General features: G+C 43.2%; 1 protein-coding gene across 7 annotated transcripts in view; it reads right to left on the bottom strand.

Annotated features, from left to right (window-relative positions):
• The window catches only part of LOC137430218 (CYFIP-related Rac1 interactor B), a 102,219-nt gene that overhangs the window by 18,278 nt on the left and 59,093 nt on the right, over positions 1 to 24,848 (bottom strand). For 5 of the 7 annotated variants that reach the window (XM_078780427.1, XM_078780426.1, XM_068120909.2 and 2 more), the window contains exons 3-5: positions 18,479 to 18,600; positions 12,350 to 12,455; positions 12,099 to 12,235 (exon numbers count right to left, since the gene is read on the bottom strand). In XM_078780427.1, coding sequence (XP_078636553.1) covers positions 12,099 to 12,235; positions 12,350 to 12,455; positions 18,479 to 18,600 — 365 coding nt within the window. The remainder of the gene's footprint in view (positions 1 to 12,098; positions 12,236 to 12,349; positions 12,456 to 18,478; positions 18,601 to 24,848) is intronic. The other 2 variants (XM_078780428.1, XM_068120911.2) reach the window with 1 other exon arrangement.

Raw genomic sequence — 24,848 nt, 5'->3', positions numbered from 1 at the left:
ATCCTATAACATAACATATAACAAATATATCCTATATTATGTACTAGCGAGCGGCCGCGTACCAGCCAAAGGGGTAGCCCATGGTTAGCCTAAATATAGATTTGATGACGTCATGTTTACACATCTGAGCGACAGAAACTGTCTACACATCTGAGCGACAGAAACGTCTACACTGTTGGAGCTTCACTTTTGGAGAGACAGAAATTCTGGGTCATTTGGGTCCTCTGGGTCATTTGGGTCCTCTGGGTCATTTGGGTCCTCTGGGTCATTTGGGTCCTCTGGGTCATTTGGGTCCTCTGGGTCATTTGGGTCCTCTGGGTCATTTGGGTCCTCTGGGTCATTTGGGTCCTCTGGGTCATTTGGGTCCTCTGGGTCATTTGGGTCATTTGGGTCATTTGGGTCCTCTGGGTCATTTGGGTCCTCTGGGTCATTTGGGTCCTCTGGGTCATTTGGGTCCTCTGGGTCATTTGGGTCATTTGGGTCCTCTGGGTCATTTGGGTCCTCTGGGTCATTTGGGTCCTCTGGGTCATTTGGGTCCTCTGGGTCATTTGGGTGCTCTGGGTCATTTGGGTCCTCTGGGTCATTTGGGTCCTCTGGGTCATTTGGGTCCTCTGGGTCATTTGGGTCCTCTGGGTCATTTGGGTCCTCTGGGTCATTTGGGTCCTATATTCCTATCCTATAACATATATATCCTATAACCTATCCTATATATATCCTATATCATATAACATATATCCTATATATCCTATAACATAACATATAACAAATATATCCTATATTATGTACTAGCGAGCGGCCGCGTACCAGCCAAAGGGGTAGCCCATGGTTAGCCTAAATATAGATTTGATGACGTCATGTTTACACATCTGAGCGACAGAAACTGTCTACACATCTGAGCGACAGAAACGTCTACACTGTTGGAGCTTCACTTTTGGAGAGACAGAAATTCCCAGGCAAACGCTATAACGCACCAGGTTTACAACCTGTGCGTTAATAAGATATGGTATAAAACGTTAGCTTATCTCCTCAGAGATTTGGTACTCGAATATATTAGGGGGTGTCACAAGAGCAGCAGCAATCCTGACATCTCGGTGACCATCACAACCCAATGTTGTTGTGTTGGTGTAGCCAAAGGTGTACAAAGGTGTAGCCAAAGCAGGATATTGGAGTTTGGACAGGGAACATACAATAGCTGCTCTTTTTGAAAGGCATCATGTGATCAATGCCAACTATTAAATATTAGCAGATGGAACAGCCAGCTTAACCCTCATCGAACCCAGACGTTACCTTTGTTCCATGCTATTGGGGTCTCTAATAGTCACGAGGACTAAGGTGGATGATGAGCATCCTGGAACGGTCACTGGGACCTTTATTCCATTCTGAAAGCTGAAAATGGGATGTGAAACGTTTCTCTTGGAGTTAAAGCCACAAAACCAAAAATAAAACCCTTGGAAGCCGAGAATATATTCAAAAATACTTCAGAACCCTTTGCTATCAGTGGTGACTGGAGTGATGAAATGTTATTAGATATTATGGACAAGGTCTTCAATCTATCCACACGCGCAATTGACAGCGGTGGACGGGGCTTTGCAAAAGTCTCGACCTATGACTATCTCTGAGTTATCCTGTCAGCCCAGCAGTGATGCGGGCAAAAGCAGAATGATTACCTCTGCCCATCAGTCAAAGATGGTGGGCATCCTGTTCTGCTCGCATTGGGACAATTAATACATTCACACCGGGTCCAAAAGGCGTCTTGGACCAATTCGTTGCAGCATTGACCCGTTGTGCTTGAGGCTTGTCCCACAAGGGCCGAGACAATGACGTGAGATCCCTCTGAGCCCGATAATCCTTTTGACCAATCTTCACAAAGACAAAGCTGCGAAAGGTTACAATCCCAGCAACCCTATGGCAAAACTGTGTGTATGTCGTATAATGCTCCAACTTCAAAATGATTGTCAAACAATGCTTATTTAGGATTTTATGGATTGTTTAACTTTCGTGCTTTTAAGCAATTTTAATGACTTTCTCACATCGTATTTCAATTCTCCAATTATTATAATGGAGTAAACATGTCGGGAGCTACATCAGTTGACAAATGTTGTTTCCTCTCAGGTGATGGATGACTCCTTGGGCTGTGAAGTACTCTCACAACCATTGTTTAATCTGTCTACCACTGATTATTCACACCTTGTGAGGATGGCTGTGTTGAAGTGCTTCTAGCCTGAGTCTTCTTCTTCTCCTCCTGCATTGAAGTTCCTTGTAAAGAAACTCATATTTAAATATATTTATTCACTACTACAACTACTATAATTTCTTCCAAATCCGTCCACAACGGTAGAGCGTTGAATTAAGTCCACCTTCTTGTGTGGGAGTTTGCATCTGGGAAATAGTGGCCCAGGTCTCTCGTGAACCAGTTGGCCAGACCTGATGTTCAATTGAAGGCGATTTTGGGCAGTAATTTGTTCAGGGTGCCGGTGATAACTCGCCAAATTGTCAAAAAAACAGTGGGATTTTTTTGTCCCCAAACTGATACGAGCAAGCAGGACACTCGGTTTAACGTGTATTTGAAGGACGGTGCACTTTGTGATGCGATGCCCTGCCTACCTTACACCAATTCGACAATTCTTCATCGGGTTGCCAAAATCTAATCATTTTGTCCTTGTCACACACCCAAGTTGTCCACCAAATTTCATCCGAATCCATCCACAACTTTGAGATATCCTGCTCAAGGATAGACAAACATACAGGAGTGAAAACATAACGTCCAGATCCATCCACCTTCGGTGGTGGAGGTAATCACAGCACCGAACCATGTGCTCGATATGTGGAAGAGGAACCACAAGGTACATTTCATGGTACAAGACACTACCGGGATTGTATATATACCTGTGGCCCGAGACCCTCTGCATCACTCATCCAAACGCTTCAACACCATGCTATTTCAGTGGTCAAAAAGATGCAAGTAAAGGTCATTTGGCTCATCATGCCTGTGCCATATCCAGATCACAGCATTCACATTTAACTCTTAGAGGCAGCCGTCAAAAATCCTACATAAACGCAGCCATTGGGCCTTGGAGACCCAACGGATGTATTAGTGTAATATTTTCTTTATAAAAAAATTTCTTTCATATCTTTTTTCAATCCAGGTCGATGCTCATGCATGTGTATTTGCTCAGAAAATGTGAATCATTGATCCTATTAGTTGGAAGAATCCCATACAATCTTTTTTTTCATAGTAATGAATCTTTTCTTTTCTTTTTTGCAAAAAAAAATTTTGTTCCTGGTTTTTCAAATTTTTTTTCTCTAAAAAGTTGAGGCTCATGGAGAAGTGAATGAATCTGTTTTTTTTTTTTTTGCAAAAAAAAAATGTTCTTGGTTTTTCAACTTTTTTTCTCTAAAACGTTGAGGCTCATGGAGGAGTATATGCTCAAAAATATGATTCACTAATCCTTTTATTTAGAATGTATATGTCCACAACTGTCAAAAATCCTACACCTATGCAGCCATTGGGCCTCGGAGGCCCCACGAATGTATTCGTGTAACGCTTTTTAATTTTCATATTTTTGTCACTGAATTATTTGTAACCAAGTTATAGGAGCATATAATGAGGCTCATATCAAGAAAATAATGATACAACATAGTAGTACAACAACATTTATGCAGGGCCTCAAAGGCCCCAGGCCTGCATTCGTGTTGGATTTTCAGGTTATAAGTGAAGAATGAAGATTTTCCCACGAGCCTGAATGAATTTTTTATTTCTGTCACTGAATTTTGTGTAATAACATGAAAGTCGGTGAAAATGAGGCTAATTCCCCCCCAAAAAAAATATTGTACAGCATAGTTTTTGCAACAAAAAAAAAACCTTGTGGGCCTCCGAGGCCCAATCACTGCATCCAAGGGTTAAAGTAAAAAAAATTTTTTTTTTTTTTTGTATACAAGATCGAGGCTCGTGAAAGAGCGAACATTAATCACACAGAAAGACAAACAGACACATAAAACAAATAACATCGGGAGCGGTAGACAAGATGGGGAGAGAGGGGGAAGGACACAAACACAACATTTGAGAGCAGGGACCGAGAGACATGGAGACATCGAGAGATCTGTGGGAGGGAGAGGGCTTTGGGGGGGAGGCATGTGAAGGGGGGGAGGCATGTGAAGGGGGGGAGGCATGTGAAGGGGGGGAGGCATGTGAAGGGGGGGGGGGTGGGAGAGGTATAAACATATGGACACTGCCAGGATTTCCAGGAAATAAGTTGGAATTTCAAACAAGGTGGATCTGGGGTGAATTAGTGGGGGTAGAAAAGATCAAGGTTATGGATGGGGGAAGATAAGAGATGGTGGTGAACAGCTGTTTTAAAGACCTGGAGGGAGGAGAGGGATTGAAGGGAGTGTGGGAGTTTGTTCCACAGGCGGGAGAAAAGAGGAATGAAAGAGTGAAGGTGAGCAGAGAGCCGAGATTTCGGCAGTTTAACCATCAGAGGGTTGCTGGCAGATCTTGTGCGACCTGTAGGAATATTTGGGGGACAGAGCACAGAGAGAGCTGGGGGAGCAAGGCCGGAGAGGAGTCGGTAGAAGACAGAAAGACCACCTACCTGCCTGCGGTGAGTGAGTGAAACGTTCTCTATGTGAATACAGTTTTTTGCTAATAATTGCTAATAATACAACCAACTTTTAGCAGTGAGTTTGGTACAAACAATTTCACAGCATTATCCTATTACAACATCATGTCACTATCACAGGTTCTAAGGAAAACAGCCACAAGCTGCCTGTTGATTGTTGAGCTCCTCAAAGAAAGTAACACAAGAACTGGTCCACCCCTTTGATCATAAGAGACCCGGCAAAATTAATGAATTAGTGTATGCTGCTCATCTCAGCTATAAATCCCATGGAATCTACAGGAAACAATTTATATTTTCAATTAACATCTGCCATTATTGCCTAGTTTACCGAGTTCACATTATGGGTTAGTGGGCTCACAGGATGGCCTAGAGGTATGCACACTCGCTTCTAAGCTGTGTAGCGTGGGTTCAAATCCCGACCCAGCTATAAACTACCATCCTGGTGTTTCACAGGCAGGGAGATTCATCAATGTGTGTGTCGTCCCTCAGATGTATGTTAAACTGTTGTCCCGTCTGCTGACATTAGATGGTGGATGTTAAGTATCCCATGGTGTCCTTCACAAAGAGTAGGTGAGCTATTGCCAGCACCATGGCCAAATTCACAATTCCTGCCCTAACCAGTAGAGGGCAATATATCAGCGGCACAGCCATGCCCTCAGGTAATGATGCCACCCAGCAGCAAAGAAACTGGTTAGTTTCACCTGTCACCACTTGGCCGATCATTTCAAGATTAGCAAACTTACTGTGATCACAAATAACCAAACTTTTCGCATTTCCTTTAGCCAAAGCTATCAGTCAATATACCAGAATGCTGGAAGCATTTTCAAGGCAAACAATGCACTTGGGTGGTTTGCCATTGCCTGCCCGGCTGAGCAGTCATGGGAATCGAACGCACACCAGTGGTAAGAGGAAACAGGAATTTGTAATTTGTTCAAAGCCTTACCATGTCAAACCCAAAGGTTTACCATTGCCTACCCAGCTCAACAGTTATCAGAATCAAACGCACACAGACAATGGTAATGTAACAAGGCCTGACCATCTCAGACCCAAACCTTAATGATAACATATGCAATGCTTACCATTATAAACAGTAGTGAGGGCAGAGAGATTGGGAGTTCAATGAGTGAGACTTGTCTTGTGTACTCTAACCTAGGACTATTATTAAACTGCTGAGCAACTATAGAAATATTTCATTTATTTCCTTGATGTCAATCTTCCTTAGATTTGACCACATTCAGTGGAGTAATAGTTAACACTTCTGCTCCGAATCTGGGTGGTCTGTGGTTTGAATCGTGGTCGGTGGTTTGAACCAGACTTTTAAAATGGTACGTGCTGTAAAAAAAAAAGAAAAAAGGTACATGCTGTAATTAAAAAAAATTAAAACATGGTACGTGCTGTAATAAAAAAAAATAAAAAAATGCGTGCTGTAATTTAAAAAAATAAAAATAAAAATATGGTATGTGCTGCTTCCTTGAATGATGCTCAGCATTTAAAAAGGATAGATCACAGACAAACAACCATAGGTTGGCAAACATAGCCAGGCTTGATGGGCCTAATGGCTTCCTTCTGCATTGAAATTTCTTGGAAGGGAACTTGTATTGGATTTCTCCTTTATTAGTCCCCTACCAGTGTACACGGGAGGGGACTATAGGTTTGCACGCCGTCCCTCCGTCTGTCAGTCCGTCCGTCCGTCCGTCCGTCCGTCTGTCTGTCTGTCTGTCAGTCCATCACACAAACAGTTTTCCGGCCTTTTTTTTCTAAACGCTTAATGCTAATGATTTCAAACTTGGCACATGGTTTCCTCATGATAACTAACAGATCAAGTTCGAACTTCACGACGTTTCGATCATTTTTGACAAAGTTATGGCACTTTGAACTTTGGGAATTCTGATAATTCTGATGATCCTTAACTCAGTGCCATTTTAAGTTTTAATTTCCTTTAAAAAAGATTTTCTCTGCAATAATAGGACCGATTGAGATCGAATTTTCACCGTAGGGGGGGACTCGGTCTGTGGAATATTTTAATGATAATTATGACGTCACAGGTCACGTGGTTCGGCCGCCATATTGTTTTTCGTGAAAACACGAAAACCCCTTTTTCTCTGCAACGGCTGAACAGATCGAGGCCAAACTTTGCAGGCAGAATCGCATACCCATGTCGAACAAAAAAGTCAGCGAGCATAATGTCATGCGTCAGATGGTTTCAGAGTTATGACGTTTTTAAGCATGAACCTTTAAAACCGAGCCCCTCCCTCATTTTTGATCAAATCGAGGGGAAACTTCACAGATCTGTTCAGCATGTCAATCTACTAAAATGTCCTTTTGGAATTTGCGATAGGGCACGTGGTTTGGCAGATATCGTTAATTAAACGAAAATAATTTTAAAAATGGATATCTCTTGTTTATCCTAGGGTTCTCCTCAAGCCGCACCGCGCGCCCTCAGCCTCGTCTGCGAACGTCAAAAGCGCGACACAGCGCACGCTTTTGGGAGGGGCGGAGCCAAGCCGAGCAACATATATAATATACACATCGATCATTGATCGTGAACCGGAAAATATAATAAATTACTGATATTTAGCGACTCGAAAGGTTCTTTATCAACAACGTATTTTCTCGTGCTTATGCTGACCTGTCTGCAAGGTGTATAAATCGAAGTCCCGAGTGCGAATCACAGGTGAGCCCATCCTGAGGTAATTAGCGATTGGGAACGATTCAGAACCTGTAGGTAAATAACCCTTGGTAATTTCCCCAACAGTTTTCCGGACAACAGACTGCCGGTAGAGGACATGTATTGAAGCGCATTACTCAGAATGCTTGTTAAATTGTGATTTTGTAAGTTATTATACAACTGACAATGCCAACTTAGGCACAACCATTTCAGGACATTTGGCATGAATGACGAGGACGTGTGGAAGGCCACCGCCATTGCATTCCTGAGAAGTAGACGACGACTACTGCATTTCCTCAACAGCCCCAATTAGTTCCACGTTCTTGTGGAGTTGGCCTGGGAGTAGTTTTGGCCCAAGCCTTTTATGAACTGGCTGGCCCAGTCTGACATTCGATGGACTGAAGGTGATTTGGGCAGAACTTTTGAATTTGTTCAGGGTGGTGGCAATAACTCATCTACTCTTTGTGAAAGACACTGTGGCATCTTTAACGTCCACCTGAAACTATAGGTGAACATATGGGATGCTCAGCTTAACCTCTATCCAATGGACAGCACACTGTTTGATCACACCCTACCTGTGCAGCACCAACGTAACAGTTTATAGCTGGGTAAAGAATCGAAATCTAGCAACAGTTGAAAGTTGAGTATTCCCACGATATAGAATGCACAGTCACTTGTTCTACCAACATGATGCTGGAATCCTAAGTTAAAATCCCATGTGTTCTGTTGATTTGTCTATTTTGTCCATTGTCCCTTTGGAGGTGTCTCACAAATCAAACAGTGTTGTGCTCTGAAGCCTGGAGGGAACAAAAAAGATGTGCGAGATGGAGTGGCGATCTGCAGTCAAGGACTGCTTCTAACCTTAAAACTCTCGACTTGTCATGAACACCGGGAGTGAGGGCCTCCATTATGGTTTGTCCGCCACATTTCCACACTAACGCTGAGGCCCTGTCTGCTTGGCTCCTTTCAGCATGCCCACCAACCGAGTGGTCGAAAATGAATGCCTACTGGGAGAACACCATGAAGTTTGCGCTAACTTGCACTGCCAGATTGTGTCCCCTAAAGATGGCTGGCAATCATGCTATGGTCACCGCCACTATTTTATTGTTTACAACATTCACATTGCACTAAAACTGAGGACGTTATGGCGGTGTAGTATTTTTTTTAATTTTTTTTGTGCAAGGAGCAGGAAGTTTTACCCCTCCAGCTCTCCTGCATGGGTGTCACATGTAGGCCCGCAAAAATATTGTACCATTAATCCATTGCTGTCTACCGAGTCTTTGCTCGTGCGAATGCAAGCTTTGGTCAGAGAAGTTTCTGGCAGTCTCGTGGTGAGTAAGACAAACTGGGTGAGGTGATCTACCTGTATACAGGGCACAACCCCCCAAAGAACCCATGCTTGGTCCATAAATGTGAAGAGCTTTAAAAGTAAGCTAGAGCAACGCGACTGTGTAGTCAATATGCCTCCGCATCATCCCACAATGGGTAGTTGCCCTCGTTCACTGTCCTAAAAATAAACAAGTTTGATTTAAATCCCTTCAGCTGTTTTCAATTATCACATTTTCACATCGATCGGTGAAGCGGTTTCAGAGAAGGGATTAAAAAAAAAATTGGCTTTCAGGCTAATATGGCTGCCACACCATGTGACATATGACCTTAAAAAATTTCCACTCTGCATATGTATGTCGGGGATCACATTTGTGAAGTTTCGTGTTTATCAGATAAGGTTAGTTTTTCTATTCAAGATGGCTGCCAAACCATGTGACCTACGACATCATCATTTTCAAACAATATGCAACAATGGTGTTTGATATTTGTAAAATGTAGCATCGATAGGGTAAGCAGTTTAAGAGACATAATTATTTAATATTTTCCTACAATCCAATATGGCTACCACACCATGTGACCAATGATATTTTCATGATCTGATATTTTCATGATGAACTTTTAATCACTATGCCGAGTCAATGATGCATGTAATGTTTCGAGTCAATCGATTTGGTGGTTTGGGAGAAGATGTTTTCTAAAGGTTTTAGATGAAATCCAAAATGGCTGCCAAACCATATGACCTATGACGTCATAAATTTAATATTTCAATACAAATGGGTCATGGATCATGTGCATGCAATTTCAGATTTTTAGGATAAGGAATTAGATTAAAACATTTGGGCTGGTATACCATTTCATCTATGATGTCATCATTATCAGGCTTTTGTTCCCCATTGGGAGTACTTGACAATGTGCCAAGTTTCAAATTTTTCCATTCAGCGGTTCCCGAGAAATAATTTTATTATTATTTGCGTTTAATCCAAGATGGCTGCCATGCCACGTGACATATGACGTCACAATTATCATAAAACATTCTGCACAAGTGTCACTCCTACCCTGAAAGTTTTGTCTCAATCAGCCATGTGGTTGCTGAGAAAAACGAGGTTTAGCCCGTACAGACGGGCGGACGTACGGACAGCCGGACAACCCGAAAACATAATGCCTCCGGCCATTTTCAGGGGCGGAGGCATAATAAAAGGAGAAAAGGAGAGTATGAGTTGAAAAGGAGAGTATGACCTGGGTGGGGATACCAGATAGTAGTTACGGTAGCAAATAATATAAGTAACGGTATTAATTTTTGTTTCAATAAATTCACATTCCTGTGCCACCTTCAGTCGAACGTCAGGCATTGACAGCAGGTTCATGAAGGACTTGGACAAAAAACGTACCAAGTCTGAATGTTGTTATATGCAGACAATGGCGAAACTGCAAAATGGGAAATCCGTGAATGTTATGGATGGAAACCCTTATGCCATTTCCTCATTCTGCTTTAAACTCAATCTCTCTATATTTTCATTCCAAACAGTATCATTCATCATTCCAATCACAAATTAACACTATAGTGTTCATATATCAAAATATGTTAAATCACGACTGTATCGAGATACGAGTATTATCAAACCGGCGAACCATTGTCGTCTGTTGACTTCCGGATTGTTATATAGCCTGGTGTTGGCCTAATGGTTAGGGTGCTGGCTTGGGATCCTAGGATCCTGAGTTTGAATCCCGGTCGATCATTGAATTAATACCAGAGGGGTTGACTCAGCCTGTCATCTTTCCGAGGTCAGCAAATTGAGTACCAGCTCACTGATAATTGGGGCACTGCATCAGCGGCACCAACGCGCTTCCAGAAAAATGATGCAAACCAGCAGCCACGGGCTGCATACAAAAACAACAACTCCAGATTTGGGAGCAAGATCCGTTTCGATCGCATTTCAAAATCACAATTATATTGAGGTATTTCTGAAACCTCCTACCTACCTTATGACACCCGCTGGGACTCCAAAACGTTCCACAAAAGCTTATTATATGTTCTTATAGTAAAATATGCGCAACTGTAATGGTTACTAAATGCTGCCCTCCTGTCATGTGACCAGATCCTCAGCTCTGATTGGTTTACGTTTGTGGGGACATACGGACAGACAAACGCTGTTCTAGATGGCATTGCTCTAAGGGCTACGCCAATTACTGTCGCACCCCTAGCTAGTTAAGACCAGCCTGGGATGGATGGGCTGAACCAGCTTTAACTCCCGAGGCGATCTCCAATTATGGCGGTTACTGACGCGAGCAAAAGGGAAGAGACACAAAGGCTTAGTCTCACAAAACACATGGGTTTATTCCGAAACCCAAACACAACGCGACAAGTAAAAATGCAGCAATAATGATTGATAATAAAATGAGACGCAGATGAAAATAGCAAAAATGAAGCTGAGGTAAAAGGCAAAGTTGAGGATCCTCACACATGGACACAAACACGCTCATAGGGAAAAGTAATACAATAAAAGCTCCCTTTTCACTTATCTTGCCACAATGGGTCATTATGGGAGGTTGGCAGCCGTCGAAGCTCAAAGCCACACAGGCGGGAACCCGGCTAAGATGGCCGCGCGCCGATGAAGCCACTGGCGTGAGGCGAGCTGCGGAGAGCGCCCATTTCCTCTTGGTTCCTCCAAGCTCCAAACACCTTCGTGTGGGAACTAAGAGGAATCCTCCTTTTCAAGAAAGGGAAGCACATCCTGCCACAGCAGAGCTGAGCCAACGAGCCTCCTCTGTCCTTCAATGCTCTCCTTGGCCAACACCAAAGAAAAAAAAATGTCCTCCTTCTGCTCCTGCTCACGCTCCCTCATCCTCCTTAATCAAAACCAAGCTTCTTCTTTTAGTTCACCTCGCCTACGCCATCCAGCTGCGTCACACGGGAGGCATGGCCTGCCGGCCCTGTTTCCCCCGCCCACTGTGCCTCGGTCACTCCGCCTCTCCTGGGTGGGTCTTCACTGTATCGGGTCCATAGGGGCGGGCTTAGCTTGGCCGGCAGTTCATGAAGCGTGATTATTAGCCGGCTGTGTTGTGTCATACTTCGCCGACCGTACCGGCAAAAACGTTAGGAATGATACAGATGGCTTGACACACAGGGAAAATTAGCCTTAAACCCTATTACTAATCAACACGTCATCATCCCTTGTACGATGAACATTTAAACACAAACTTAAGCTACATTTTCCCGATTTAGTACATCGAAGTGCTCCTACACATCACATGATCCATACTATATCTATACAATTCTACCTTTCCTACTGTATTCTCATACCTACCCCCATAAACGTAACAATAGTCATAAACATAAAGTCAACACCGACTAACGGGCCAATGACTTTGCTCTCATGATTTTGTAAACAGAAAAAAAAAAGTGGTTTTGAAGAGTCCAAAAGGAAGATATAATCAGATGTATAATGAGAATACTTGATCAGGTCAAAACAAAATGGTCATACCTTTAACTCGTCAAACTGTAGAGTGAAATGCAGGATCTCGGCAAACTGCTTCGCCAATGCTTGTTCCCTCTCCAGATGCTGCGTTGGGCTGAGTGGAGGAGCGGTGAGTACCGTCAGCAGGTTGTGCAGCGCTGATTCTGCCACGGCAGAACATTCATAACCATACTTTCCCTTATCACACCGAGTCATCCTTATAGTCATATCTACCAACTCGGCTCAGTTTGCAACTCGAAAGTCTGCAAGGTGCATACCGAGCTGCAAGGAGAACTCGTAAAATGATTTGAGCTTGCTCACGAGTGGACACACAGCCTCCCAAGCCTTGTGCTGTTGTTCTTCATCACTTGGGTGTGATATTGCCTGTGTTAGAAACACGTGATAAATACCAACAAGGTGCCCTTTTCTACTGCACTGCTATTTCATTCGCATCACTCTCATTGGAGCCTTTTTAAGCATTATGTAAATCTTCCTGGTTTATTGACATTACCAAATAACCCATCCTTATGGACGTGTTAATTCCCCCAATTTTATGATGTTTATCGTGTAATTTGTTACCTGCGCCACCGAAGGTGGGTAGAAGTTATGTTTTCACCCTGTCTGTCTGTCTGTGAACAGGATATCTCATAAAGTTGTGGATGGATTCGGACGAAATTTAGTGGAGAGGTTGGGTGTGTGACAAGGTCGAATCGATACAATTTTGGTGAAGATCTGAAACTGGATCTGGATCAGAGGATGTTTTATAAAGTGATTATTCACCAATGAATAGTGGGGCCAAACACGATATGCAGTATAGCACGATATCTCAAAACAATATGGACGATTTAAGACAAAACTTGTTGGATGAGTTGGTTAGGTGACAAGACCAAGCCGATTAGAGTTTGGAGGTCTGGATCCAGATCCGGCCTATCAGTGGGAACCAAAACTTAAACTGTTCAGCATGCGGGGGTATGCACTCTACCTAGTGCCATTCTAGTTAGGACTTGCAATACTGGCACACAACAGGTGGTGCTGTACGATACACATTTATATCGAGAAGATTAGAATTTTGTAATATAGAGAACAAAACTTTATATAGAGAACACTTACCCCCTCCCCCTTGTAGACCTCGACCTCGACCACGCGCACACACGCACACACACACACACACACACACACACACACACACACACACACACACACACACACACACACACACACACACACACACACACACAAAAGTCTTGATACCCAGTTCCAGGAAACGCATGGAAACGTGAACCAACGGCGATAATTGAAAAAAGGGAAGTAACGCTCATGTATGACCTGATTATCCCATCGAGTGTGAACACAGAAAAAGCATCGTGACCGGATATAGTACTGATCAACAAAAAGGAAAAGACAGCAATTCTGATTGAGGTGTACCCAGCAGTTTTGGCCCAAACAATGCAGATATCAAGAAAATTACCAAATACCAAGATCTTAAGAATGAAGTGAAAAGATCCTGGAAGCTGAATAACACCGAAATTGTACCAGTAATTAGTGGATCAAGGGGAATTACGAAAAATAACCTTATGGAGATCCTAAAAAAACCATCTCTGGGAATATTACTCCAAACAAACTACAGTTGGAAGCTGCCCGAGGCATGGTGACGATCCTCAAAAGAGCTTTGAGAAAAAAAAAACCTGAGCATAAGAAAACCTCATCTTCCTCCATGAATCATGATCCCTTACTGAAACGGAGGTGGATACTTCGAGACCTGGGAGGACTCCGTTACACCTACTGAAACCCACATATGGAGATGACACGCACACAACAATTTGAGAAAGAAGTACAAAATGGCAACTAAAGTTTTTATGCCCAAAATTACTTGCTCTCTTCACTCTTAACTAGATGGCTTCAGCAACACCATCCTCATCCCGACCCCCACCCCAATCCCACTTTCCCTACCATCCACACATTTTTGCAGCCACACAGGCCCATTTGTATTGAAATAACTCATTGCTTGTGTGTTTAGCAAAATATTTAAACTTTCCATTCACTTCCTCTTCTTATCTCTCAACTGTACAACCACCTGCGCTTGTGGCTGTCCAGTCACGTCTTTCTATTCAGTCTTTAAGGTCATGCTTAAACTGCTGTTAAACACATTCCAATAAGATAACTCCAGTTTTTCCCCTGTGCTTCAGGGCACTCATTATTTACACATAACTAAGCCCAATTACATCAAAGTTCTCCACTGCTCGGGTACGGGCTTCTCTACCGGCCTTAGGGACTTTAATCTCTACCAGTCTTGTCGGAAATTTTCAAGGAAAGTGAGAACAAAGAGTGAGTACAGGGAAGGATGTTGCACCTTGGGAAAATAGGGAAGTGGGGTAGGAGGAGTTGGGGGATATGACACTGTTGGTTTTGACTTCTATGGGGTAAAATAATCAGTCTTTAGTATAATAATAGTTATTTTGTAATATTTGTTCAGTTAAGTGGATTGTATTGTAAAATAGTTCGATTAAGTTTGAAATAGATTAAGCATGTAAATAGATATGCGTTGCGAATGTGTTTGATAGGCGTCCATATGATATACTGTTATGGTATTTTTTACCTCACACACTCTACTCTTAAACGACTTTCACGCACATCTCAGCGCAGAAACTCCTTCGCGTCCTCTCCTGAATACCTCACAATACTCAAAAACCAGTTTGAACCGGTCCGGGGAACATCCAGTCTGTGTGCAGGTGGACAATCAATCGCATAATCAAGCCCTAACAACGCACCAAAAACCGGTATCCCAACAAACAACTCCATGCGGCCAATCACGAGATGGCACCAGAGATTGGGGCTCTGACATGCCAATCAGGTGAGAGGGGAGAAGTCACCATAAAATGGGGGCACGCACGAGAGCATCGGGCTACTAGGTCGTCTTGGTTGACAGCTTGAGCTTGTTCGGGTCGTCTAGAGCTGGATCGAGAGCTTGAGTTGTTCTTAGAGAGCTCGTCTCAGGAACCTGGCATCTCTCAACATCTTTGGTCTTGGTGCCTTAACGTAATGGTCCGTGGTTCCCATTGTGCTCATCTTCTGTCCTGGGGTGCGGTGAGAAGGACCAAGACATGAAGAGACATTGAACCAGAGTCATTGGGGGCATCAGCTTTGCCGAGCTGGTGCAAGATTTGACAGGGCTCGAGTAGATCCCTTGTTCTTCTTTCTCTCTCTCATCTTTCTCCATCATTTCATTGTTCCAGATGTACAATTGGCACCATATGGACAGAGTAAGTGATTGTTTAAGGATTCAGAGGGCAGGTCTGTCCACGTGGAAATGCGATCGATTGCCTGTACATATATGCTCTGTAAATTGCTTCTGTAAATATGCGAGTTTAAATACTCGAGTACACCCGCAGACTCTGGGAGGGGCAGGAAGGCCCATTCCTCTTTGGGGTATATAGATGACAATCGATCTATGGTCTGGTCTCAAGAACATTGGGTATGTGTTCATTTACCAAGTTTCTTGTGGCGAGATCGCCAAGTGGTTTAAGCATTTGAGCAAGCACTCCATTCAAAACCGTTAAGGAACGGCCGGCTTGGCAAGCGCTAGCTAGCTGCTTGGTAAATGAGCACAACCTGAGCTTCTCCCTTTCAGTTTGGTAGCAAACAGTAGGAGTGAGTTTCAAAAGTTTGCTACGAAAAATGCCACGGCAGTGGCAGAAAGGGCCATCTTTACTATAATTCACCAAATGTCCGTCTGTCTGTCTGTCTGTCTGTTCAAAGTTACCGTAATAACTGCTGAATGAATGAATGAATGAATGAATGATCATTTTAAGGCCATTTTCCCCGCTAGAGCGGGGGTTAGCCTTGCGGGCCCCATGACAATCATGGGTCCCTGTTTGAGGCAATGTTATTATGGCCGGATGCCCTTCCTGACGCCAACCCTTGGTCGCCTCTTACGATGCGCAGGGATACGGTGTACCTATTCTAAACCGGGGTACACACCGGGATCATTCATCCCAGCAAGCTGGTACTCAATTTGCCGACCTCGGAAGGATGACAGGCTGAGTCAACCCCCCCGGCATTAATTCAGCGATCGACCGGGATTCGAACCCAGGATCCTCGGATCCTAAGCCGGCACCCTAACTGCTAAGCCAACACCAGGGATACCGTAATAACTGCTGAACCGATCGCAAAGATATTTTCGGTGGATAATCCTGGGATCTCCAGGAGTAAAATAGGCTATTTAGGTTTCCCAATTTCAGCTTTGGTCTCCAGCATTCTCAGGTTTGGACTCCCGCATAACATTCGCGTTTGCATAACGTTCATTGTTCTCATTGTGACGATGTTGTTTTCCCGGGTACCGCACAAACGGCTGCACCGATCTCTGCACGGCTGCACCAATCGAACTCGGTGACTTCGGACAAAGACCTTTTTTGAAGGACACGGGTTGAATCACCGTTTGAAAGCATTCTAACCCATTTCAACTGAAGCAAACACGTATCGGGAGTACATACGACATAGGGAGGACTAACTGCATGCGTCTTCAGTATCAAGCTTAAATCTGTCATGGCGGATCTGAAGAGCAGAATGCTTGGAGAAGTGGTGGGCTTCTTTGGCATGAAGGACGATCAGAAACGTGGACTCCCACACTGCCACATCCTGCTGATACTTGCTCCCGCATGACGTTATTTTCCCGAGTGCCGCACAAACGGCTGCACCGATCGAGATTTAACGGATGTTTACATAAATCGTTTAAAAGAAAAAAAGCCTCCAATTTCTGATATTTAGCCTTTTCATTTGGGCCTCCCAATTGAAGCCCCGCCTGTAGGGCGGGTACCATTGCTCGTATTATTAACCCAACATTTGTGTGTTATATAGAGTACAGTAGATCTTTGCTCAGTTCTGTAAGTAAACCTTACTTCACAGATGTTGGGATTCTTAAAATTTCTTCATTTAGTGTTATAAAGAGCATTAGCGACTGTTTAAAAACTAAGCATATGTGTTTGTGGTGTATAATATTTTTACTTCCTGTAGAAGCCGTTGCTCCCACAGAAACGCCATTATAACTATAAGCTATTTATACATGTTATCACTGCAGGAAAAACGCTTTGGGGGAAGTGGACATTATTAGTATTAATATCGTTTTGTAATAACATTAACAATATGCGATTATCATTAATTTTGTTATTAAAAGCGTCTTTGGAAAAACGCCATGATAAAGCTAATTTAACATTTATATACACCTCAACGTGCAACCTCATTGACGGCAATGGCGGGCAAACTCGCTCGGGGGGGAGAAAACCCCCTTTGGGGAAGGGGGCAAATGAATTGCTACAACCTTCATTGTGTAACCCTTAGTCATCCTGTCAAGTTTGGTTGAGATTGGATAAGTAACGACAGTGTATTGACGTCAAAAAATCATCAGACAGACACAAATAGCGTATTTTAGTATGATGTTTAAAACCGTATGGTGGCTCATCCTGTCTGTCCTGAGGCACTTGCGATTTGATCTCTTCCGAAGACAGAAGCCTTTTCCGGAAGATGGCTTTGCGCCGAACAGGCAGAAGAGAAGCAAGATGGCAGCCAAACATGTATTACTCACACTCATGATGGAAGAATTAGACAAAGATGACACTACATCACAAGTTGATGCAAATATCCAGATTGTGTTTTCACTTGCAAGTTTTGCTGCGTAAGTATAACCTCTTCTCTTCTGCCTCTTCTTCCTCTTCCTCTTCTAACCGCCTCTTCTGCTGGATAACGGAAGAGGCAGAAGAGCTTCCGAGAAGAGAAGAGTCCAAATCGAACGACCAGAAGAGTCTTCCGGACGTCTCTTCCTCTTCCAGAAGTGCAAATCGCACGCGCCTCTGATGGCGGCATGCACGTGGCAACTGGTGATTGGTTAATCAAGAGATTTGGGCTCTAATTAAGAATGCAGCACGTAACTTGGTTCCGCTCGGCCAATCAATTAAGATCTGCTACATGACTGTCGGCACGATTCCCCATTCAGAACGATACCCCCATTAATAACGGTAACACGGCTTTGGACCTGAAGCCGGCTCGAAGTTCGGGGTACGAAAGGTGACCGTGGTATTTATAAAGACTCGCTGTCCCTCTCGAGTTATTCAGACTGACGATGACAATAATACTTTAATTGTTCCTCACTTAAAGTTGGTTCTCATTGATGTGGAGCCATTAATTTGCTTCGGTGAGTAGAGATCATTGCATCGACCAAAAAAACCTGCTGTTTTAATGTTAAAATTCCACACCTGGAAATGGAGGGAATGTTTATTTGGAGTTACTTCCAGAGATTCATGCACATAGTTTTATCATTTATTTATTTTTCTTTTCTTACTCCATCACAATCTATTTCGACATTGCTTCTTCATCACTACTTGCCTTTTTGACCTTGTTGTTTGTGAAAGACTCACCTCCCGAATATGAGGTCCAGCACCTTGATACGCCTGTAGGGCTGCTAAAACCTGCTCTGCACGGCTGAGCACCTGGGCTACATTGTCCCACACGGCTCGCTCGTTCTCTGAAGGGTGTGCGTCTGCACCAAGAGTAAGAGAGGCACCATGAGAGTGAGACAGAATCTTGCACCTTGGAAACGAGCAAATACACAAATAGGTAAAGGCAATTCTGAACAGCCGAGCCGAGAGATGGAATCAGTACAGAAAACCATATGAAATCGTTTTATTGTGGATGCTCATTGTAAATATTGTAGCTCCTGCAAAAAAAGAAAAAAAGATTCTGACCTGACTTCTATCAACCTTTAAAAATGTATCACACAAAGCCAACAATGTACGAGGTATTCATGCAGGTAGGGTTCATTAGAGGGACCAGATTCAGGTGATATCAATGTTTTTTGTGATTAAATGTATTTCTCACCTTGATGGCGGATTGAAAACAATATTAGTAATTTTAATTTCATCTTACTATAATTCACTAAATGTCTGTCCGTCTGTTCCCAGGTACCGCAAAAACGGCTGAACCGATCTCAACGAAATTTTGGGTGGGTAATCCTGGGACCCCCTGGAGTAAAATAGGCTATATTGTTTTTCCAATTTTTTTTCCCCAATTTTCCAATTTTTCCAATTTCCCAGTTTTTCCAAACACGATGGAATAATATTTACCGATATGAACAGTGATGTGGCTTTTATTGAAATTCTACAAATACTGTTTATTTTTTGATGATTTGCGTGTGATATAATTTAACGGATGTTTATATAAATCGTTTAAAATAAAAAAAACCTTCAATTTCTGATATTTTGCCTTTTCATTTGGGCCTCCCAATTGAAGCCCGCCCTTAGGACGGGTACCGTTGCTAGTATTACCAATGGAATGGAGTGTTTTTTTTTCATATTACCAAGTGTTTTTTTTCAGATGGAATGGATTTCAGAAAATTTTAAAAACCTGCATATATATTTATGACTACTACTACTTCTATCTACGACTATTATTTTAAAGGCCAAAATATTTCCACCCTCTTGTGGGGCTGCGGAAATGTTGTGGCATTTATTTTTGGAAAAAAAAGGTTTTTCACTGCTCTCCCCTCTGGGCTGGCACCCCTGCTTCACACCTTGATCAGCTTCTGCCTTTAAGATTATTGTAACCAAGGCCTTTCTGATTATTGGAATCATCCACGATGAAACTGAGTCGATGGGCCTATCACTTTGCCATTGCAGACAGGTCGGTGGTCTCTCTGTCTTCTTCCACCTCATATCTGGTCTTTCCCCCTTTGCCCTCTCCACGCTTTGTCACCCCCAGGTTTCTGCAGGGCGCATGCCGTCCACCATGATGAAACCTCTCCTGGTGAAACTACCAAAATCCAGAATGACTGCTCAACTCCACTCATTTGTTCCTCTTTTTGGCCACCTGTGGAACCAGATTCCACATTATCTTCAATCTTATTCTTCCCGTAAGGTCTTCAAGACAGCTGTTCATCACTATATCAGATCATCCCCAATCCAAAACAACGATATTTTCTACCCCTGTTAAGCCAGCCGCTGGTCTCTTCGTCTTCACTCTGTCTTCTTCTGGTCTCTCTGTCTCCCTCCTCCCCCTCCCTGCCTCCAAGCCAACCTCTTCCGAAATTCCCATGTTCTTCCTTCCTGAGAGTTTGCTTTTGTATCCATCTTATCCACTCATTGCGTTCTCTCTTAACCCTCATTCTTACCTGAATCCCTTGTTTGGCTGTTTGCGTCTATTTTCACCCTTGGGCCTGCTGTTGGCATTTTCTCCTTCTCTTTCTGCTGTTCCTTTTGTTATGTTGCATCCTGATCCGTTCTGCAGTCTGGCTCTTCCATGAGCCTCGACTCTGTACTGTATATAAAAAAGAAAAAAATACATTTCACGAACAAGCTGGCCAGGCCTGATGTTTTAACGAGGGCGGTTTTGGCAGGAACTTGCAATTTGTTCAGGGTGCCGGTGAAAACTTGCCTCGTGGGCAAGGCTTAAACGTGGGTTTAATAGTTCTTTCTGCACAGCACATCCCAAATATTGTTTGGCAATATAAAACCTTCATATTTCTACATGAATATGTGTAACTGTAGATACAAAAATACTGGAGCATAGTGGTAGCAACAAACTCATCTCTGTACTTCCTCAATTAAAATAGCAGAGGGTGGAGGGGGGAAATCCCATTTTCTGCTTTTGCTTCATTTTCCCAAGTGCTGCTACAACATGGCAGATGGAGGCAAACTGTTGCCAGGCTGACTTCTTTATCAACCAGGAAGGTCACTTCAAACATAATCCCAATCAATGTTCATCAGTCAATGTGTCTCTTGTTGTGTCAGAGTACACAGTATCAGGTGTGCTTAAAAAAGGAGCTAAAGACAATTATGTTTCTTTGCCAACAACAAAATCACCCTTGAGGCAACTCGGACCTGAGGCACAGTGTATAATAATGCTGTACATTGGGAAATTTCAACTTTCACTTATTTTACGTATTCCTCCCCGAACCCCGGTTACTGTGCCCATCAGTCTCGAGCGGTAACACGGCAGAAAGATTTGTTATTTTGCAGAAAGAGTGTTCTAATAAACCATGGTAAAACCACACCAATGCAATAGTGTAGGACAAAACAAGTAATTGTATTGAGAACTCTCACATACACAATAATAACACTTGAAGAAAGTGCAATGAAAATGTCACTTGCATCAAATGAAAAATACATATGATGGTACCATCATTCCCCAATGCTCTCAAAGCAATACACTCACGATACGACAAACGTGAGTGGAATGTAACATTCCCCAAAGTTTGTGCATGGGTCCCCACGCTGGTTGAAGTTGTGCAAAACGACGAGAACAGGCAGGTATCGGCACGGGAGCGGACGAGGAGTTACGAGGTGAGAGGTGGATATGGGAATTGAGCCGATATGGAAACCAACGGTGATCAACACAATGATGTTGATATGGGAGTCCCAACGACAAAACAAGATGCTGTTTGTTTCAAACAAACTGTTTGATGCTGTTTGATTCATCAAACAAGATGTCTGTTTGAGGACAAAATGGCATATAGGCCTGTAATGAAGGCTCTTGCTCCCTCCAACAATAACTCACACTTGGTGAAAAAACCTGAGACGCAGGTTTAATTGCACTCGCAATATGTGATGATGTCGCAGACAATCCCTTTCCCGGGAAGCCTTAACTCATTCACGACCAATATCAAAAAAGCCCGCTCGCATCCTCGATGCGATTCATGGCTGTATATACTAAAGTCATCTCCATATCACACAAAAACCTTAACAACAATATTACCTGAAACTAAAAATGCTGACAGTATATAATAACAACAAAGGCAGAAGTGACGGATCCATAACACTCCCCATCCTCAAGGAAGAAAGTTTGAACACGGTGAAAACTCTTTCCATACAAAAAGTATCTTTAACACCCAAAAGTAATACCCACACCCAACAACTACAAATCAAAACTATGGCTGATCAAATCCCTTAAGCAAACAAAACTTCCAAACAACGCACAGGAATCCTCAAAATTAATTCAATCTGGATAAAGCATTGGTGACTACATTGTCTCTGCCCTTTACATGCCTAATTTCCATGTAGAACTCTTGCAAAGACAAGCTCCATCTCATCAACCTCTGATTTTTATTTTTCATTTTTTGAATGATGGTTAAGGGGTTGTGATCGGTGAATACCTTTATAGGAAAGGTAGTAGTTCGCAGATACATCTCATAATGCTGTAGAGCTAGTAGGAGAGCAAGGTTCTCTTTTTCCACAGTGGCGTAATTGTCTGATGTCTGTCAAACTTCCTCGAATAGTAACACACCGGGTGATCAATGCCATCATCACCTTCCTGCAGTAAAACTGCCCCAGCCCCTACATCACTTGCATCGATGGCCAACTTGAAAGGTTTTCGAAAATCCGGTGCTGCAAGGACAGGAGAGCTCATCAATATCGCTTTGACTTGGCCAAAGGCAGCCTGGCATTTGTTATCGCAAACAAACTTGGTCTCTTCCCTCAGCAAATTCGTTAAAGGGGCGACCACAATAGGAAAATTTCTGCAGAACCGCCGGTACCAACCAGCCATACCCAAGAATCTCATCAGCTCCTTTTTACCTTTTGGAATTTGGAAGTGATCAATGGCTTCTATCTTGGCTGTCACTGGTTGCACTTGACCCTGACCAACTATATGGGCTAGGAACACCACCTGTGCTTTTACAAACTCACTCTTAGCTAAGTTAATGGTCAACCTTGACTCGGTCAATTTTTTGAAGAATGCATGAATTTGTTTAAGATGATCTTCCATTGTCATGGTATGGATGATGACATCATCCAGATAAGCCTCCACCCCCTCAAGGTCTGCCATAAGCTTATTAATTAGTCGTTGAAACGTAGCAGGACCGTTTTTCAACCCAAAGGGAAGAACCTTGTACTGATACAACCCATTTGGTGTGACCAAGGCTGAAATTTCCTTTGCCCGATCACTAAGAGGAATCTACCAATACCCCTTCAGCAAATCACATTGGCTTACAAATTTAGCTGGGCCTATTCTATCAATACAGTCATCAATCCTCAGGATGGGATATGAGTCGGTCTTGGTCACTGCATTAACCCGTTTTAAATCCGTACAACAGCGAAAACTGCCATCGGGTTTTGGAACCAACACACATGGTGAGCTCCATTCACTGCTGCTTGGTTCGATGATGTCATTCTTCAACATATACTGAACCTCCTTCTGGAGATAATCCATCTTAACAGGGTTCATCCGGTAGGGGTGATGTTTCACGGGAGTGGCCTCCCCCACATCAATGTCATGACATACCAGATCGGTACGACCAAGTACATCTGTGAACAAATGCACAAACTCAGAAATTAGGTTGGATAATTGTCCTTGTTGTTCCTTCGTCAAATGACCTAATTTCTGGTCTAGGTTCTTCAACACTTCAGTGTTCGTCAATCTGGGGCAAGCCTGGTCATCAATGCTATCGAACTTCACACTGGCCTCAAACTCTGGCACACCGACGACAGGTGAGACAGGAGCCATTTTTCCCACAGGCTTCCTCTCATAATATTTCTTAAGTCGGTTCAAGTGACACAGCTGCCGCTTTTTCCATCGGTCTGGAGTTGGCACCACATAATCCGTTTCATCGACTCTCCTTTCGATGGCATAGGGACCAAAATACCTAGCCTGTAGCGGATGACCTGGGACTGGAAGCAACACTAGCACTTGGTCCTCAGGACTGAAATTTCTTATCTGAGAAGTCTTGTCATGTCTCACTTTCATTTTGTCCTGTGCTGCTTTCAAGTTTCCTCTCGCTACTTCACAGTCCTTAGCCAATCTGTCACATACTCTGACACTGTTGACTGCGATTATCCTCCTTTCTGATAATTTCTGGTCCTTTCTGATAATTTTATCCTGTAGCCACTGTTCCTTCACCAGTTTCAACGGTCCTTGAACTGTGTGTCCAAACATGAGTTCAAAAGGTCTGAATCCCAATGACCCCTGAACAGACTCCCTCGTAGCAAACAGCAATAAGGTTATTCCCTCATTCCAATCCTCGTCACATTCAAAGCAGTAAGTTCTGATCATATTATTTAATGTCTGGTGAAACCTTTCCAAGGCCCCATGGCTCTCGGGATGGTAAGTACTTGACCTCACTTGCTTCACTCCCAACAGGTGTACCACTTGCTGAAAAAGCGTTGACATGAAATTGGAACCCTGACCAGACTGGTTGACCTTAAGTAGGCCAATCAGGGTGACAAATATATTCAAGGCCTTCGCAATAACTGTCGCAGTAATTTTCCGAAGAGGCACCGCTTCTGGGAACCTCGTGGAAGCACACATGATGGTCAGCATATACTGATGTCCAGCCTTAGTTTTAGGTAAAGGACCTACACAGTCAATAACGACCCGGCTGAGTGGTTCTTCAAAAGCTGGAATCGGTTTTAAAGGCATTGAAGGGGTTTTCTGAAGAGGTTTGCTCACCAGCTGACGAGAATGACAAGATTTACAGAATTCCGCCACATCACGTCGCAATCCTGGCCAGAAAAATGTGCCAAATTCTTTCACATGTCTTGTTCACTCCAAGGTGCTTGGCCAAAGGTGTTTCATGTCCCAAACTCAATATCTCCTTCCGGTACAGTTGTGGCACCACAATTTGGTAATGGACTTTCCACTCATCATTTGCTGGTACCTCCGGTGGTCTCCATTTTCTCACAAGTATTTCCCCTTTCATGAAGTAACCAACAGGTACCTTCATAGCTCTTCCTCTGTAATGGCTTTACCAATCAGACTCCGGAGTTCAGAATGTTTGTATTGCTCTTCAACAAGTCTCTT

The sequence above is a fragment of the Myxine glutinosa genome, chromosome 6 (assembly GCF_964187855.1).
Source record: "Myxine glutinosa chromosome 6, kmMyxGlut1.1, whole genome shotgun sequence".
Lineage (NCBI taxonomy): Eukaryota > Metazoa > Chordata > Myxini > Myxiniformes > Myxinidae > Myxine > Myxine glutinosa.
This window is presented reverse-complemented; position numbering and strand designations above follow the sequence as displayed.